This window comes from Saccostrea cucullata, unplaced genomic scaffold (assembly GCF_032062105.1).
Source record: "Saccostrea cucullata isolate Sc308-1 unplaced genomic scaffold, CSIRO_AGI_Scuc_v1 ctg5474, whole genome shotgun sequence".
Classification (NCBI taxonomy): Eukaryota; Metazoa; Mollusca; class Bivalvia; order Ostreida; family Ostreidae; genus Saccostrea; species Saccostrea cuccullata.
Window position 1 is genome coordinate 760 of NW_026929717.1, and position 16301 is coordinate 17060.

The following is a 16301-nucleotide window of genomic DNA, read 5'->3' on the forward strand; positions in this document are numbered from 1 at the left end:
AAATATTTCCTTGTGAGTCCCTAGCTATAAACAGGAAATCTAGAACGGAATGCACAGATGTATAATCAGCTGAATTACAAAAAAAAACAGAAACAAAATGCAATGTGCATTTTTTACTTGAATGTCATAGTGACTTAGTCCAAAGCTTTAAATTTGCTTTTTGTAAGAAATGGGTTGATTTTATTTTCGGCACTTTTGATTAGGCAGTGATTGGATCTTTATCGAAAGTTCTTGACAAGTAAATTTTTTTTACAATGACAGGCACCGACACGCCACGAAAAAGCAATCAATCCATTTGTTCAGTCAAAAGTCATATTCAGAATTTCACTGAAAGCTGTTGTATTCTAGTATTGAGTGAAATTCTTAATAAAAAGAAAGACTGTTTCAAATGACCCCTAATCATTGACAAAGAGGAATAGAACTAAGGAGTGATTCTTCTCATTTCTATTTCTCAAAATTCAAGAAGACATACATGCGCGGATCTAGAGGAGGGGATGGGGGTGTCATGACCCCCTCTGGAATTTGCAAGGTTATTAAATTTATATAAAAAAGCAAGAAAAAAGTTACCTTGGACGCCCCTGATAGACGCGAATTTGTGCTAAATTGGTATGAAAAGTCTGAAGGTTTGAAGCATTAAAAGTCATCGATTACCCGCCCCCTACCCCCCCCCCCCCCGCGAAATAGGTTTTTAACGTTTTTTTACTCTTGATTCATGTGATGGTTAAATTAAATGGTTTAACATTTAACATTTATTTATATATGTGTTGATTTTAGTTCGAAGAAATAATCTGACGAAGAACGACGACGTTTTCTGTGGGTTTTAATGACCCTCGAATCTCAATGAGAAGCAAGGCACCGTAGTTTTAAATTTATTCACATTGTATGTCTATAACATATACACATGTATCAAGGACGACAATAACTCCGATTATAGCATAACTCAAGTATTTTTTTCATCATCTTCACTGCATCTTATATCCGTTATTGATTTGGAAAGCGTGTCTATTTGTTTCCTCTTTTGAAATATAACCCTGCATCTATGAAAATAAAACATACAACCTGTTTATATTACCGGTTAAGAAAAAAAGATAATAAAGCATGCTGTGATAAAATACGTTTCGGGATAAAAACAATAATCGCCGAAATATGGCTGAAATATTGCCGGCTCGGCGTTAAACAATAACAATCAATCATATAAAACAATATCGTTTGATTCAAATGTATTTTAAAATATGTTTTACTTCTTTAAACGTATTGAACAGTAAAAACTACTTACAAGCGACCATTGAAGTCAATGACAACAGATGACTCAGGTTTTCTTCTGTAACAGTCTTCTATTTTATCGTTTATTTCATCACTGTATTCTTTCCATCTTCCAGAAGAATCTTTCCACTGCCATCGACGATGCGGGTTTGTCCATTTAGACTTTTTTCACGACTCTCATATTTTCTCGATCCCTTAATTTCATTTTTAGAGCTGCATTTTGCTTTTGAATGGTTTTCACCATCTTTCGGTGAAGTAGCCATCCATTTTTAATCCCATTCAGTGTCTGTTGTTTCTTCTTCATCATAGTTTGTTTAAAAAAAAACAGTTCTTGGAATTTGACAACATTAAAGATGATGAAAATAACTTTAATAATAATTTTGAACTTTTTTCTTTTATTTTACTCTAGGAACCAAATAAACGTTCTTTGTATGAATTAATACCAGTATTACACACATGCTTTGCTTTTATTATTTCTCGATAAATTCATAATGATAATTGCTGAGTTTAAATAATTTTTGTTATTATGTACCTTCAAGAAGACTAGATTTTTTCAACTGGTGCCGAGAGTTGACTGGTTGAAGAAACGGCTCAAACGGATCACTGCATGAGAATCAGAACAACTTATTAATATTCATTTTCAATAAATTATTAATTTTCAAAAGTTACATTTTATCTTTATTAACTGCATGATTTAGCTACAGAGTATCAACAAAGTAACACAACACTTTACCATAGCTGCACATCATGCTTGTTTTCGTATCCATATCTGTAGTTACTTTTATTGCCATTGGGCCATTTTACCTACATATTGAAGATACACTTCTACAATTGAAGACTTGAAGTGCATTTTTGTTTCTGTAGGATAAAATTTGAGTACATGCTATAGAGAAACATTTTATTATTTATTAAAATGGCTTAATTTCATAACAAATATATCTAAGAAAGAGCGGAAATAAAATATATTTAGAAAAAAAGCGAAGGAAAGCTTACATTGTTAACACTCAATCATAAAGTCGAATGCTGACTGAGAATTTCATAATAATTATTCTGTCATCATTGTTTTTGAATTTTTTCGTTTTTCTTTCCGTTTGTATGATAATAATATGGCAACTATCTCGCCTGTATGCGAATAAGATGCTTTTATCTAGGAAGCGCAAATTTTTTGGCGCAGTTATCTCTCCTTATTTTTGCACGAGTTATTTAACCTTCAATTATATAAAGAATGCACTCATGCTGCAAACCATCTCTTTGCCGGTAACACGCTAGTTGCAAGGTTGGTTTTAATCAAATTTTAGAAAACGACTAAGTTTTATTATTTGACCTTGACCTCTGCATCTCCCAGGGTCAAAGTCACCTGATATGTTGTTGTTGTACTGAAATGTTATTGTTGTTGTTGCTGGGCCTACCCGTTGCTTTGGAGGCCCAAAATATGTTGTATAATTCAGTTGTGCCCAATTGCGCCAAATAAATATAAAACCCATAAGTACTTTTGTTTGATTTATTGCGCCTGTCCAAGATAATTATAATAAGAATAGGACGAGTGATCCCGCCTCTGATAAATTGAGAGTTCTGTGTTTTGTTTGCGTCCGATTTGTTTTGTTTTGACAATGGATTATTGGTCTTGATTATTGTTCGTTATCTGAATGTATTAAGAAATTTTTATAATTTCGCATAAATTATACGTACATAAACAACAGCATCCATTTCGACTCTATACACTGTTCCTACGTTGCCTTCACCACCATCTTGGTCTCCCCATTTCCAATCAGGACCTTTTGTAATTGAAGTTTGAATTATACATTGGTCTGTGCCTGATATATTTGTAAAACTCGTTATTTTCGTTTAAAATTTATGTTCAAATCATCAAATATAAATTTTAAAAAGAGTTTTTTTAATGGTTTAATTTAAATACATGCACTTTTTCACGATCCAATCATCCCTACATTTAAACTTAATCTAAACGCGATTTATTCAAATTATATTCATGTGAACTGTACCTCTGGTTACTAAGCAACCAACAGCTATCAATTCATTTTCGAGAATTCTTGGTTCTTCGGAGGTAGCGATGTCATACTTTTCATCCATACCATCAAATCCGTACTGGTAACTCAACCGAACTCCGTTGTCCCATTCTACTATAACGTAACCAACTAAACAAAAACATTTTAACAACTCATTCTCAAAAACATTTAAAGTGCCTATGAAATATTTGAACTTTTTCAAGTGAGACGAAGTAGACTTTATATTCTTCTTAACTGAATACAAATTCGCAAATAAATTGTTAGTTTTTTCGTACAATTTTCTGAGTGCCCAATCACTGTTCCTGGTCCATTACTATCTTGGTTTTTATAGGTCCAGTGTGGTCCACGTCTTACTCTAGTACCAATTTTAGGAAGATTTGGATAACGTTCAGTAAAGACATCGTCGTCATCGTTGAGATTTTCCTCAGTAAGTGGTTTGTACGCATATAAATTATCAATTATATCGAAGACATCCTCCTAATTTGAAATTAACGAATCATATAAATTTATAGATTTGTTCTCTTGTTTAAGATTATAAAGACAACAATATTAAATCATGCTTGTACACTGTAGATTTTACATGAATCCGTAAGCAGTTAAAGTAGTAAAAGAGACTTATTTGTAATATAAAGTTAGATGTATTAATTAAAAAATGAATTAACCATGATTAACATTTGATTTATACCAAGTCATGTTCAGTGAAGTCAGTTTCTTCGCTTGAAAATCTTGCAAATCTTTCAATATCTTGACGCGTTATTTGAGCTGTTGGCTTTTTATCCAAAATATGAGTGGTCATTCTCTGAAAGAATATAACATTAATAAAACGTAAAACTTTCAATTCTATTGAAAAAAAAATTATGTCATCCATATAGCTTACCATATGGAGAGCCAACCTTCCACACTGACGGGCTTCTCTATGACTTAAAAGCCTACCTCGCCTGCATACCTGCACTAAGCCCTTTAAGAATTCCTAAATGGAGAAGGATATGATAGAAAATTGTGCTAAACTGGGAAAGGAAGAAAAAGATTTTAAAAAGACACTTTTTTTCTAAAAATGACTTACAATGTTTGGATCTAATCCTACTGGAATACATACAATAGGATTAATTTTTCCTATTGATTTGATTAGTGATTGCAATCTTGCAATAGTCTAAAATCAGAAAATATACCCTGTCTTAATTCTTTATTGTATTCATTGAAGCACGACTCTAATAATGATAGAAAAATCGTAAAAAAATTGAAACATTATCAATTTGATTTACAGCAAGAAAATTTGTTATGAGAAAAATACTTTTACCCCATCATAAAATGATTCTCTTCTGCTTCCGTCTATTTCAGGTCCACCAACATTAGAAGATGATGAAGGCCATCCATCCGAAATAATTATCAATCTTGCATCTACTCTTAATTTGTGTCTGAAGGCGGCAACATGGCCTAGAAAAAGATAACATGCATATGCATACAATTTTTTTAAATGCAGAGGATAAATCACTACTTGTCTACTTCAAAATTTGTATATTAACTTCTTCAAAAAGCAAATATGTGCCGACAAGACTTTTTTTTATTTTCAAGGTATATCCACCGGCACAGATTTTACCAAAATTTTTGGTTATAATTATATTGTAAATAATATTAAACTTTAAAAGGAGGACATTAATGCGATAGGATTTTTTTAAATTGGTCAATGTGGACATAGAATTGATTTTTTCTATTCATGTACCTTAATTTCATGAGAATAAATTGTAGACCCTTACCTCCTCCATAAAGCAAACAGGACAGAGCCAGAAGAATACCAGCTTCCATTGGAGAACTGCCACTGCACTCTACACCAGCTTAAGTATGAAAAGATGGGAATTTAAAATGCAAAAACATTTGCTTCATTTATCGATATGATTTATTTGATATTGAATTTAACAAATGTATGTTAAATATAATTATTATAAGCTTTTAAAGTATGAATTTGTAATAAACATAAACATAAAATACCAAGACTTTGTCTAACAGATTCGTAGTTGTGAGAATAATAATGTAAGAACTTGACTTCCTCTCCGAATGTAATGACAGCAACATTTTCATCAACGTATGGATGAGCAGTGAATTCTATGAAATATAAAATAGATATACTTATGCAGGAGTGATAATTTTTCTTACAGAACGTTTAAGCAACGGTGCACTGAGAGAGAGAGAGAGAGAGAGAGAGAGAGAGAGAGAGAGAGAGAGAGAGAGAGAGAGAGAGAGAGAGAGTTTGCAGTTCTAAATCAAAATATGCAAAATCTTTTATGGTATCTTGGAGAGTATGAATTTCTGTCACGCCGATATAGTACAAACTTTTAAAGACTTTCTCTGCACGTATAATCTCTTAAGTGTATTTATGTATATAAAGGAATTTATGTGATCTAAATACGTAATAAATTGCATATTTTTATTAATTACCAATTTGTTTGAATTCATGGGTCCCGAAGAGTTTTCCGGGTTTTATACTTAAGCGTCCTCTAGTAACGGCTATTAGCCTTATCCTTATCAGAATAACATTTCGGCTCCAAAATGTGGTTTACAAATTTTACTTAGGTGTGAGTATTTATATTGTGTCACTCATGCAGAGTAGGGTTTTGATTCAAAGATATTGATTTATTGTTCGTTTGCAGATTTGTGTAGAACAGTGAAATATCAATTTCTATCTGAATATCTCAGCGAGAAGGTTCTGTATAGAGGATATTCGGGTTGCATTACATTGATATGGTAGGCTCGCAGAAGTTGATAAAATTAAACCCGATTTAGTATGTATATGCAATAAGGTTCTAATGATTTGTGTAGTCTAGATATTAAGTTATGCGACTGGGTTGAGAATGTTTTACTCGCTGAGAAAAATTCGGGGTCATTTGGTGCACAGTGTAATGTCAACATACCAAATTCTTCAAAGTAAACCACCAAGTAAACCTGACAGGTTCTTAATAGAACATGAATCCTGCAATGTTAAGGTGTTGTTGGTATTAACAGGCTTTTTAACGCTAAATCAGGCAGAGAATTTGGTTATCATGGTTAGGATGTAAGATTTTTTTTTTCTTTCATTACTAAAGACTTTGGTCATCAGAAAATGAGAATAAAGTAAACTGTTAAAATGGTGTGCACCAAAAATGAGCACATGGTTACACAAACTATTAGAATAGTAACAGGATGTCGGTTGTTTCAGCACTTTAAAGCTTGTAGGCAGATTGTATAACTTCAATACTTATATTTATAACAATTTAGTGTAATATGGTGAAGTTTGGGTAGGTTACAAGTGCATATAATGTTTTTGGTTTCATTAAGGAACTAAGGCCTGTGGATTGTCAGTATACGATAAGAATTTAGCACTGCAAATGCATGTAGCTAGAGTAAATTGCCTTTGTTGTTCATCATGTAGCTATTACAGTCAGTCGCTTATTTTGATTTCATTATTTGCCATTGGGTTGGTTGCATAATTACACAGATGAAGCATATTAAGGTAGTCATATTGTATATTTATGCTTTGCTTGGGTTTTTTTTTTTTTTTTTTTTTTTTGGAACTTGGAAATGAAAATAGTGATTTATTAGCCACATCACGCTCATAATAATAATAATAATAATAAAAAAAAAAAAAAAAAAGGTTGGTTAATTAATTCTAGAAATCCTATATGGTTTTATATGCTTTTATACAGTGTATATATATCCTGTATGGTTTGGTTACCAAGGTAGTCCATATATAGTTGAACAATTTTTGCTGTATATATCCTATATTATGGTTGGATATGCTTGTGCACGGTATGTATATGTATAAATATTTCTGTATGGTTTTGTAACCAATTTGTCCTATATGGTTGGACAATTAATTTTAGCTATCCTATATGGTTGGATATGCTTGTATACAGTGTATATATATTGAATGGCTTGGTTACCATATTGTCCTATATGGTTGGACGCAGTATATTTATATCCTGTATGGTTGTAATTAATTTGACATATCCTGTATTGTTGGATATGCGTGTATACAGTATATATTTATCCTGTATGGTTTGGTACCAAGATGTCCTATATGGTTGGACACATTATTTTTAGCTATCCTATATGGTTGGATATGCTTGTACAGCAATATATATCCTGTATGGTTTGGTAACCAACTTGTCCTATATGGTTGGACAATTAATTTTAGCTATCCTATATGGTTGGATATGCTTGTATACAGTGTATATATATTGAATGGTTTGGTTACCATATTGTCCTATATGGTTGGACGCAGTATATTTATATCCTGTATGGTTGTAATTAATTTGACATATCCTGTATGGTTGGATATGGGTGTATACAGTATATATATATCCTGTATGGTTTGGTAACCAAGATGTCCTATATGGTTGGACAATTATTTTTAGCTATCCTATATGGTTGGATATGCTTGTACTTCAATATATATCCTGTATGGTTTGGTTACCAATTTGTCCTATATGGTTGGACAATTATTTGCCATATCCTATATGGTTGGACATGCTTGTATATGGTAAATATATATACATATACATATCTGGTACAGTTTGGTAACCTGTTTGTCCTGTATAGTTGGACAGTTAATTTGAGATATCCTATATGGTTGAATATGCTCATATAAGGGTATTTATATGTTAATCATGTGATTAGGTAACCAAGTTTTGTTTTACATGGTTGGACAATTTATTTGGCATAACCTTTATGGATGAATAGGTTTAGATACAGAATTTTTATATCCTTTATGCTTTGGTAACTGAGTTTATCCTGTATGGTTGGATAATTTATTTGACATATCCTGTATGTTTGGATATGCTTGTATAGAGAATGTATGTATATATAATTATATATAATAATAATAATAATAATAATAATAATAATAATGCTTTATTTAGAGAAGGTTACCCGATTAGTACAAGGTACTATTCTTCCCCGGGGCCTTCTAATTTCAAACAACATATTACATAAAATGATACAATCAAAGATAAAACATGTAGAGTTCGTTAATGCATGAATAATTAAATGTAATGTACAGCTAAAAGAGATATAGATTCAAAATAAAGAAGTCAATATTAATTGTTTAGGAGACATTGTCTTAAACAATAGTAATAATCAAACATCTTGTACAAAGGACATATTCAAACATTTATTTACAGACGTTGGATTAATCCTGTATGGTTGGACAATTATTTGACATATCCTGTAGGGTTGGTTATGTTAATATTTATTTAATATTTATTGATCATGAATGGTTGGATAAAGAAGTTGTTCAGTATGGTTGAACACTTTATTTGACATATGTAGTATGATTATAAATATGCTTACAAATATCTTTATCGTGTATTGTAAGATAACCAGATTTGCCCTGTATGGTTTGACACTCTGCTTGACATGTCCGGCTTGGTTGGATATGCTTATGTTCTACATATCCTCAGGTGTATGTTTGCCTTATTTGGATAACCAGGTTTGTCTTGTGGTAGTTAGACAATTTGTTTGACATATCCCTTATGGTTGGATATGCTTATAACTATATCTTATAGGTTGGGATAGCCTAGTTTTGTCATGTATGTTTAGGCAATTCATTTGACATATCCTGTATGGTTTGATATACATAGCTAGCTTAGCCCTGTCGAGTTAGGCAGATATATTGCTTGTGTACGAGTACAATAATTTGCAGACCTATATATATATATATATATATACACAATGATAATAACTGTATTGAATGAATCGAGAGCTTGTAGCATATATTTTGGTTAAAGCTTCTAATCATTAACCAACATTGCATTTTCAATTGTAAATTTCATTACGGTGGACTTGTTTATGATTTAACACAAAGAAATTGGCACGGTTTATTAAAAAAAACAACAACAACAAAAACAAACAAACAAACAAACAAACAAAAACCTGGGACTAAAACTGGTACCATTTAATATTTCTTCTTCAGGGATCAATTTTTATTTTAGCACTGATTCCATAAATGCTTTAACAAAAGACTTAGGAAGAGCAATATATTGACCTTGGAGCACCACCTTTTGTCAGTCTTGTGCCTACCACCAAAATAATGGGTACACATTGATTTTAACTCTAACATTTCAGTAGCACCCAGAAATACAGATCAAACAATCAATACTATATTTCAGTGGAAAACAGCAATCTATGCATTTGATTTCTGTCTATACTAGAAAATTCCCAAATGAAACACAGTTTTGTGTAAATCATGCAGAGACAAGTCATGATTTGGCATCATCTAGAAGTAAACCTTGACAAACTGTTGATAAACAAATTAGGATATATAGACAAGTTTAAGGGTATGTCTTCGGAAATGGTTAGTGTGTAATTTGTACTTCAGGCATTTAAACACAGGGATATAGAGAGGAAACTACAGGTCTTTCCATCTCCCCCTTCTGATCAAGGTTTAGACTAAGGCTTTCAAAAAAAAAAAGAGAGAAGCAAATCTCCATAGAAATTTGCTAGCCATATAATAGGGAAGGGCTATGCAAGCTTGAAAACTGCAAATTCCAATGCATTTGTTTAGAGTGTGGGAACAATTTGCAAAGCCCAGATAATTGACATTATTCCTTAAGTAATGTAGTTATGTTTTGTTTTGTTTTTTTTTAACCCCTATTATCCCAAATTTCCTTAAATATTTATTCCTAAGCAATTATGTCATTATTAATGACATTCGGTTTCAGAATTAAGCATGGATTTGATTTACAACATCAGGGTGCAAGATCTTTTATACCATCTGAGTATCTCAGCTTGGTGTGTATACCCAGTCACAAAGAGGATCATGAACTACTGGGCTTTCACTGGGAAAGTCTCGTATTATATGATAAGGTTTTCACTTGGGTTGTCCAGTTCTTTTGCTAACTTTTGAAGATCTTTCTTTGGTCTTATAATGGATTGGTAAAGTCAATGGACATTTTCTCTGAATTACTTGTGTTGGATAAAAAGACTTCATGGGCATCTACAAAGCTAGTATTTCTTAAATTGAATTTGACAAGTGGTAATGGAAAATCCAATATGTTGCTACCTGAGAAATTGGAGAAAAATAAAGCTACACTTGCAAAGAAATTTAAACAAACAGTTTGTATCTTAATACGGTGGTTATTTGAACATATACCATGTATAGAGGTTACATCAAAACACATGCATCTCCACAGCTGATTCTTGGGTAATGGTTATTGTTTGTTAAAAAAAAAAAATAATAATAATAAAAAAAAAGAATATAGAAAATTATATGGATCTTGCAAAAAAAAAAAAAGAAAAAAAAAGAAGGCAATATTACCCTCATGAATTATTCCCAATTGTTTTGGCTGTTGAATTATGGGACTTATTTAAAAAATTCATTTGTCATATTCCAATCTGATAGTACAGCTGTTTATTGCATATTGTAAACTTAACAAACACCAGAAAATTCATTTTTTTTAAAGAAGATTATTGTTGGTTCTTTACAATATTTTGGGTAAAGAGTGCTTGTGGATATTTAAGATGACAAATCTATATTTTTCAACTCTCCAAACACAGCCCGTATTTCTTTTTAGATTCCGCTTTAGCTCTTATTGCAAAGTAAGTGTACGGGCATACTCTAAATTGTTTTAAGGGTTTCATTCAGGGTGATCAATAGACCAAGTGCATTAAAGTGGTCTCCTTGGGACAGGTTTATATGTCTTATGTCTTACCGGTACCTATTCAGTTTAGGAAAATCAGCTAGCTCTATATCACTTGGCAGCATGGATATACTATTTTTAAATGCGAAACACCCCCGATTTCTTGAATCGTTTGTTAATCAGTAAAATGTTAAGTGGAGCAAAAAAGTTTGCTAGGTCAGTTGATGCGTGCATCCTATTACTTTTAATATTCGAAATTTAAAAAAAAATAGTGACAATACCATAGATAGCCAATTCTTAGTAACGGACATGTTGCTACAGGGTTATGTTCCTTTTTGTAATTTATCTTTGCTGAGAGGAAGGGAAATCGCGGTTCATTCAGACTCAAACCCATATTTGCTGCTTTGAGGAAATATACCTTTTCAGGCACGACAACAAGGGAGTTTAAAGGAGTCTTACAATGAATCAACTTTCAATACAATTTAGGTAAAATAAAAGTCTATCTAGAAATAAAATCCCAACCCAATTGCAGTAGGTGAAATTAGCTGCAAAGGACCCCTTTTTGCTACAGCAACACCCTATTTTTTAGTGTTTTTAAGACTCACAAAATGAGATATGGGATGGTTGCAACTGGTGTCATTCCAGAGAACATTAAGGTTCCTATTTTCCCGCCTATTAGTACATATATGTTTTCATTTAGGGTGGTAGAAAGTCCGATTGTAAAGGATAAATGGTTGAGAAAGTATCCCTTATTCTGTATTATTTGAATGTATTAAATACCTAGATGGAGGATTCTGTCTGAGGCGGTATCCTCTATTTTTCTGCATCTTTTTTTTAAATTTAATTGTTAATACTATAACCTCATAAAAGCGTCAATTTCATGCTTTAAATATCATAATAATGCATGAGAAAGCTTAACATTGCATAGTTTATCTACCTTCACTTTATACTACACTTACATACAGGTACACAAAGTATTCGGTGACTGTCTGAGGCGGCACTGAATACATTCGTTGTTGAGTATCATATCGAGAATTGTATTAATATTTCATCTCATTTTGAATTATTTAAATGCTTTTGTCAAGATATGCAACTATTCTATTCCTGGTACGTACGTTAATGACTTTCTCGAGTTGTGTATGAATTTATCTGCCTTCACTTTATACTAATATACACTTGCATACAGGTACATGAACTATTCGGTGACTGTCTGAGGCGGCACTGAATATATATTCGTTGTTGAGTATCATATCGAGGATTGTATTAATATTTCATATCATTTTGAATTATTTAAATACTTTTGTCAAGATATGCAATAATTTTATTCCTGGTACGTACGTTAATGACTTTCGAGTTGTGTATGAATTTATCTGTCTTCACTTAATAAACTTACATACATGTACACGAAGTATTCGGTGACTGTCTTAGGCGGCACTGAATATATTCGTTGTTGGGTATCATATCGAGGATTGTATAAATAGTTTATATCTCTTTGAATTATTTACATGTTTTTGTCAAGATATGCAATAATTCTATTCCTGGTTGGTACGTTAATGACTTTCGATTATGTATTTATTTTATTTTAGTTAATATTTTTATTATCCATCCTTAGAATTCCATTGATCTATGTTGTGAATAGTTTTGTTAGTATTTACATCGTTATCAAGCTGTATACATTAAGTAATTGAAGCACATTTTTGGGTGGGGCGAGCGACCCTTCTCTGTACGTTCATTGTCCCTCTTGTGGGATGTTTTTGGGCCCCACCTTCTGCTGCATTCTGATATTGTAAAATCTGTAATCTCATTTGGCATTTGTAATAAATGCTCTATACACACACACACCCTCTTTATTATTTAACATGCTGCAGAACAGAGCTGCAAATGTGCTTCAGGTTCACATGAACCGAATTGTTCATCAGTTTCAGTATTTAAGAGCACATAAGTGTATTTATGTATATAAAGGAATTTATGTGATCTAAATACGTAATAAATTGCATATTTTTATTAATTACCAATTTGTTTGAATTCATGGGTCCCGAAGAGTTTTCCGGGTTTTATACTTAAGCGTCCTCTAGTAACGGCTATTAGCCTTATCCTTATCAAAATAACATTGGGCTCCAAAAGGTGGTTAACAAATTTTACCCACCACCACCCCTTCAATCCTCCATAATTATTGTTATTGTAGAAAATACATGTACTAGTTTCTTTTATATAAGGTGCCTATTGTTATTGCATGACTTTTGTTATTGTAGAAAATAGATGTACTAGTTTCTTTTGTTTAAGGTACTTATTGTTAATTTTGTAGAAAATATATGTACTAGTTTTCTTTTGTATAAGGTGTGGGATGTTTTTGGGCCCCACCTTCTGCTGCATTCTGATATTGTAAAATCTGTAATCTCATTTGGCATTTGTAATAAATGCTCTATACACACACACACCCTCTTTATTATTTAACATGCTGCAGAACAGAGCTGCAAATGTGCTTCAGGTTCACATGAACCGAATTGTTCATCAGTTTCAGTATTTAAGAGCACATAAAACTGCCTTAAAATACACACTTAAGGTACTTTTGTATATATGCATGCCCCAGCATACATTATAATCTAGTAATTATTATGTGATACATATTAGATAACTGTAAACTTTTGCTATTTTATTGTCATTATAGAATTAGAATTAAAACCATTTATAATTTCATTAAAAGCTCTCTTCATCTGCTGAAATCCATCCCCTGCCATGCTTCCGGATGTATCCAGTAGAAAGACAGTACATATTCCTCTTCCATGTTGATGTTTTCGTTTACGATCTAAACAGAAGTTGCAAGAGGTTTAATCTGATCTAATTAAAATTTTTAAATGTATTAGGAATTAGTCACAGGGAAATGAGTAGTTATATTCAATGCAACTGGTTCAATGGTATGATGCCACATGATAGCATTGAATTGAACTAGAAAATTCCTTAATACAGATTTTAATTACAACAATTTGTGTTTGAATGTTATTTTCATTAACCACCAAACATTTATTACTTAAAAAGTTCATAAACATTGCACCCATGCATGGAGATGTTAGAAATGAGCAAACGATAGACGTTTTAAGTTTCAAGATAATCACATCATTGCAAGAGAAATGTGTTGTTTACTTTGCAATTTCAGTTACATGTAATAAAAGCATTCATTGTCTATTTTATTGTAATCCTAAATCTTTAAAAGTTTGTCATGCTTATAAGCAACTGTGCGTTTTCCATCGAATCTTTCTGGTAAAACTTTTTCTTGTTTATAATTTTTCTGTCGATTTGATGATTTGCATCAGGTGTATACATACCATATATTATTACTATAATTATATACTTTAATTTGTCGAAATAAAACTTTAACGGAACCTACTTTCCTGAGCTTCATGTTTAGCCAGATCATTCCAATGTTGTTGATCGTGTGGTACCTGCATTTTTCTACCCTGTAATCCAGTAAATTCAGATCTAAAAGCATTCAAATCTCAATACTTATCAACATTTAAGGAAATGTACTCCAAGAATATATTGATTTATTTGCCTTAGACTCAGATTTATTGTTATGTGCAAAAATAAAATAAACTTCCTTCTTTTTTCACAATAGCTTGGCAGGCCCTACAGAGCTCTTTCGTATATGAGTATTGCATTTTTAGATATCCGTTCCTGATGAATGATCAAATTATATACATTTTTAAAGTCACGAATTTTGTTTCTATGGTGATAATTTCATTAAAGTGTACGATATCCATGATTTTATTTTTTTAAAAATTCGATCACTAAATTTTTTTATTTGCTTTTTGAAAATTGGGAATCTGTGGTAAATAAAAACAATGTTCAATGTTTGTGTCCCTCTGAGAATTTTTATTCATTATGATATTCGACCACTTGAAACTGGTGGAGAGTTGTACTTCGCATTTAATTTTTTTTTGGCCTCTTAGCAATAGTGATGATATCCTTTCCAGAACATATTGAAGCATGGGACTATGTAGATTTGAAAGCTTTCATCCAAACGACCGATCTCTACGTCAAACACTGACTAAGTATCAGCTCCGTAACTCTAACGACTGTCTTAGCGGGGGACTTAAAAATATGGAATAGTATCCAATACTATTGAAAATGGGTGGTAAAATAGCAAAACCAACACATATCTCTTCGCCCATGTTTTTATCATAAATCATAAGGCCGCGTATTTTGCACCCAAGCGTAATGTCTGACAAAGCTTTATCGTTACACATGTCTGAGGTCCTTCTACCCACGATAAAAGCAACTTGGCATACTCTTTCTAAGGGTGTATAAAAGACATGGGATAAATAAAATTCTCAATTCTAATGTCATTCTAAAATTGTACATGTTACCCTTAATTGTTTTCATTGTTTTCTTGAGTTTTTTCTTTTTAAATAACAGACTTAAAATGACAGAAAAATACATGAGCGAATACAAGAGATTACTGAGTATTTGGTGGTCCCTTACAGATAAAATGCTGAACTTTCTTCATTGGTCTGTTAGCATTATATCTACCACTGGTAGCCCGGGTCCTTCTTTGGATGTAGGTTCGTGTATTGCAGGAATGCCTGACTAAAATGAACACCTGCTCGACCAATGTTTGGAATGCTGACTTCTCTTTGTAATAATAAGGTGAGAGCTTTCCCTTTGATTCCGGATAAATATTGTTTTTACTTTTTTGTCGTTAGCTTGAAAAATGTCTTATCATCCAATATTTAAGTTTATCCCAAGTTTACCCCTTTATATCGTGGATATGACTCTTTGGGTATTTTTGGTATCCTATAGTCTTAACGTAAAAATAGAATTTGCGATAGCGCAATGAAGTAAAAAACGTGGAGTTTAAACAATGATTGTGAGCCATTGCTCGGGGATATAAACACACAAACCGTTGAATAAAAATCATATCCAACTATAAATCGTGATAGATCCTATATTCATCTTACGTTATTTTGTACCATTTTTAATAAACCACTGGCACGTGAAATGTTAGTGTCTTAATTAGCAAAGTTTTCACTAAAGGCCTAAATCTGGTATTTATAGATATAGTCTTAGTCAAAGCATCGACGTTTTTTCTTTACTTTAGAAAATTTGATCAACAAATGCAATATTTTGAATTTTTTCCCATTTTTTAGTTTTCTTTATCATTCGGAACGGTGAACGGTTAGTGTTTCCAGATTTCAAAACTACGAAATGATTGGTTACAACCTCTTAAAAAAGTTACTTTGCGAAGACTGCAGAAAAGACAAGAAGTATTTTCGGTGGTTTAGGGTTCTTAAATATTACTTTGAAAAAAGCAATGAAAAATTTAAAGAAGCATATGCAGTATATTGCATGTTTCTGCCCCCATAAAAAGTGATATTGAGAAAATTTCTCGAGATATGCTAAAGTGTAT

At 32.1% G+C, this 16301-nt stretch overlaps 1 protein-coding gene and 1 long non-coding RNA gene across 3 annotated transcripts; one reads left to right on the top strand and one right to left on the bottom strand.

Moving 5' to 3' along the window:
• Positions 1-795: 795 nt before the first annotated feature.
• On the bottom strand, positions 796-14677 carry LOC134282018 (uncharacterized). 2 transcript variants are annotated; one of them, XM_062764458.1, is made up of 15 exons: positions 14283-14677; positions 13581-13703; positions 5274-5387; positions 5042-5119; positions 4585-4721; positions 4351-4437; positions 4165-4257; positions 3973-4086; positions 3563-3764; positions 3264-3416; positions 2953-3038; positions 1997-2067; positions 1796-1866; positions 1277-1561; positions 796-1037 (listed from the first exon to the last, which is right to left on the bottom strand). In XM_062764458.1, the coding sequence occupies exons 1-14, from the start codon at positions 14341-14343 to the stop codon at positions 1533-1535; spliced, it is 1419 nt and encodes a 472-aa protein (XP_062620442.1). In that variant the 5' UTR covers positions 14344-14677; the 3' UTR covers positions 796-1037; positions 1277-1532. The 2 variants fall into 2 exon arrangements, with proteins under 2 accessions (XP_062620442.1, XP_062620441.1); XM_062764457.1 differs by having other exon boundaries at positions 3973-4257.
• On the top strand, positions 12045-13332 carry LOC134282019 (uncharacterized). The gene is made up of 2 exons (XR_009995207.1): positions 12045-13139; positions 13181-13332. It is a non-coding gene; the product is annotated as an uncharacterized LOC134282019 (long non-coding RNA).
• Positions 14678-16301: the final 1624 nt, after the last annotated feature.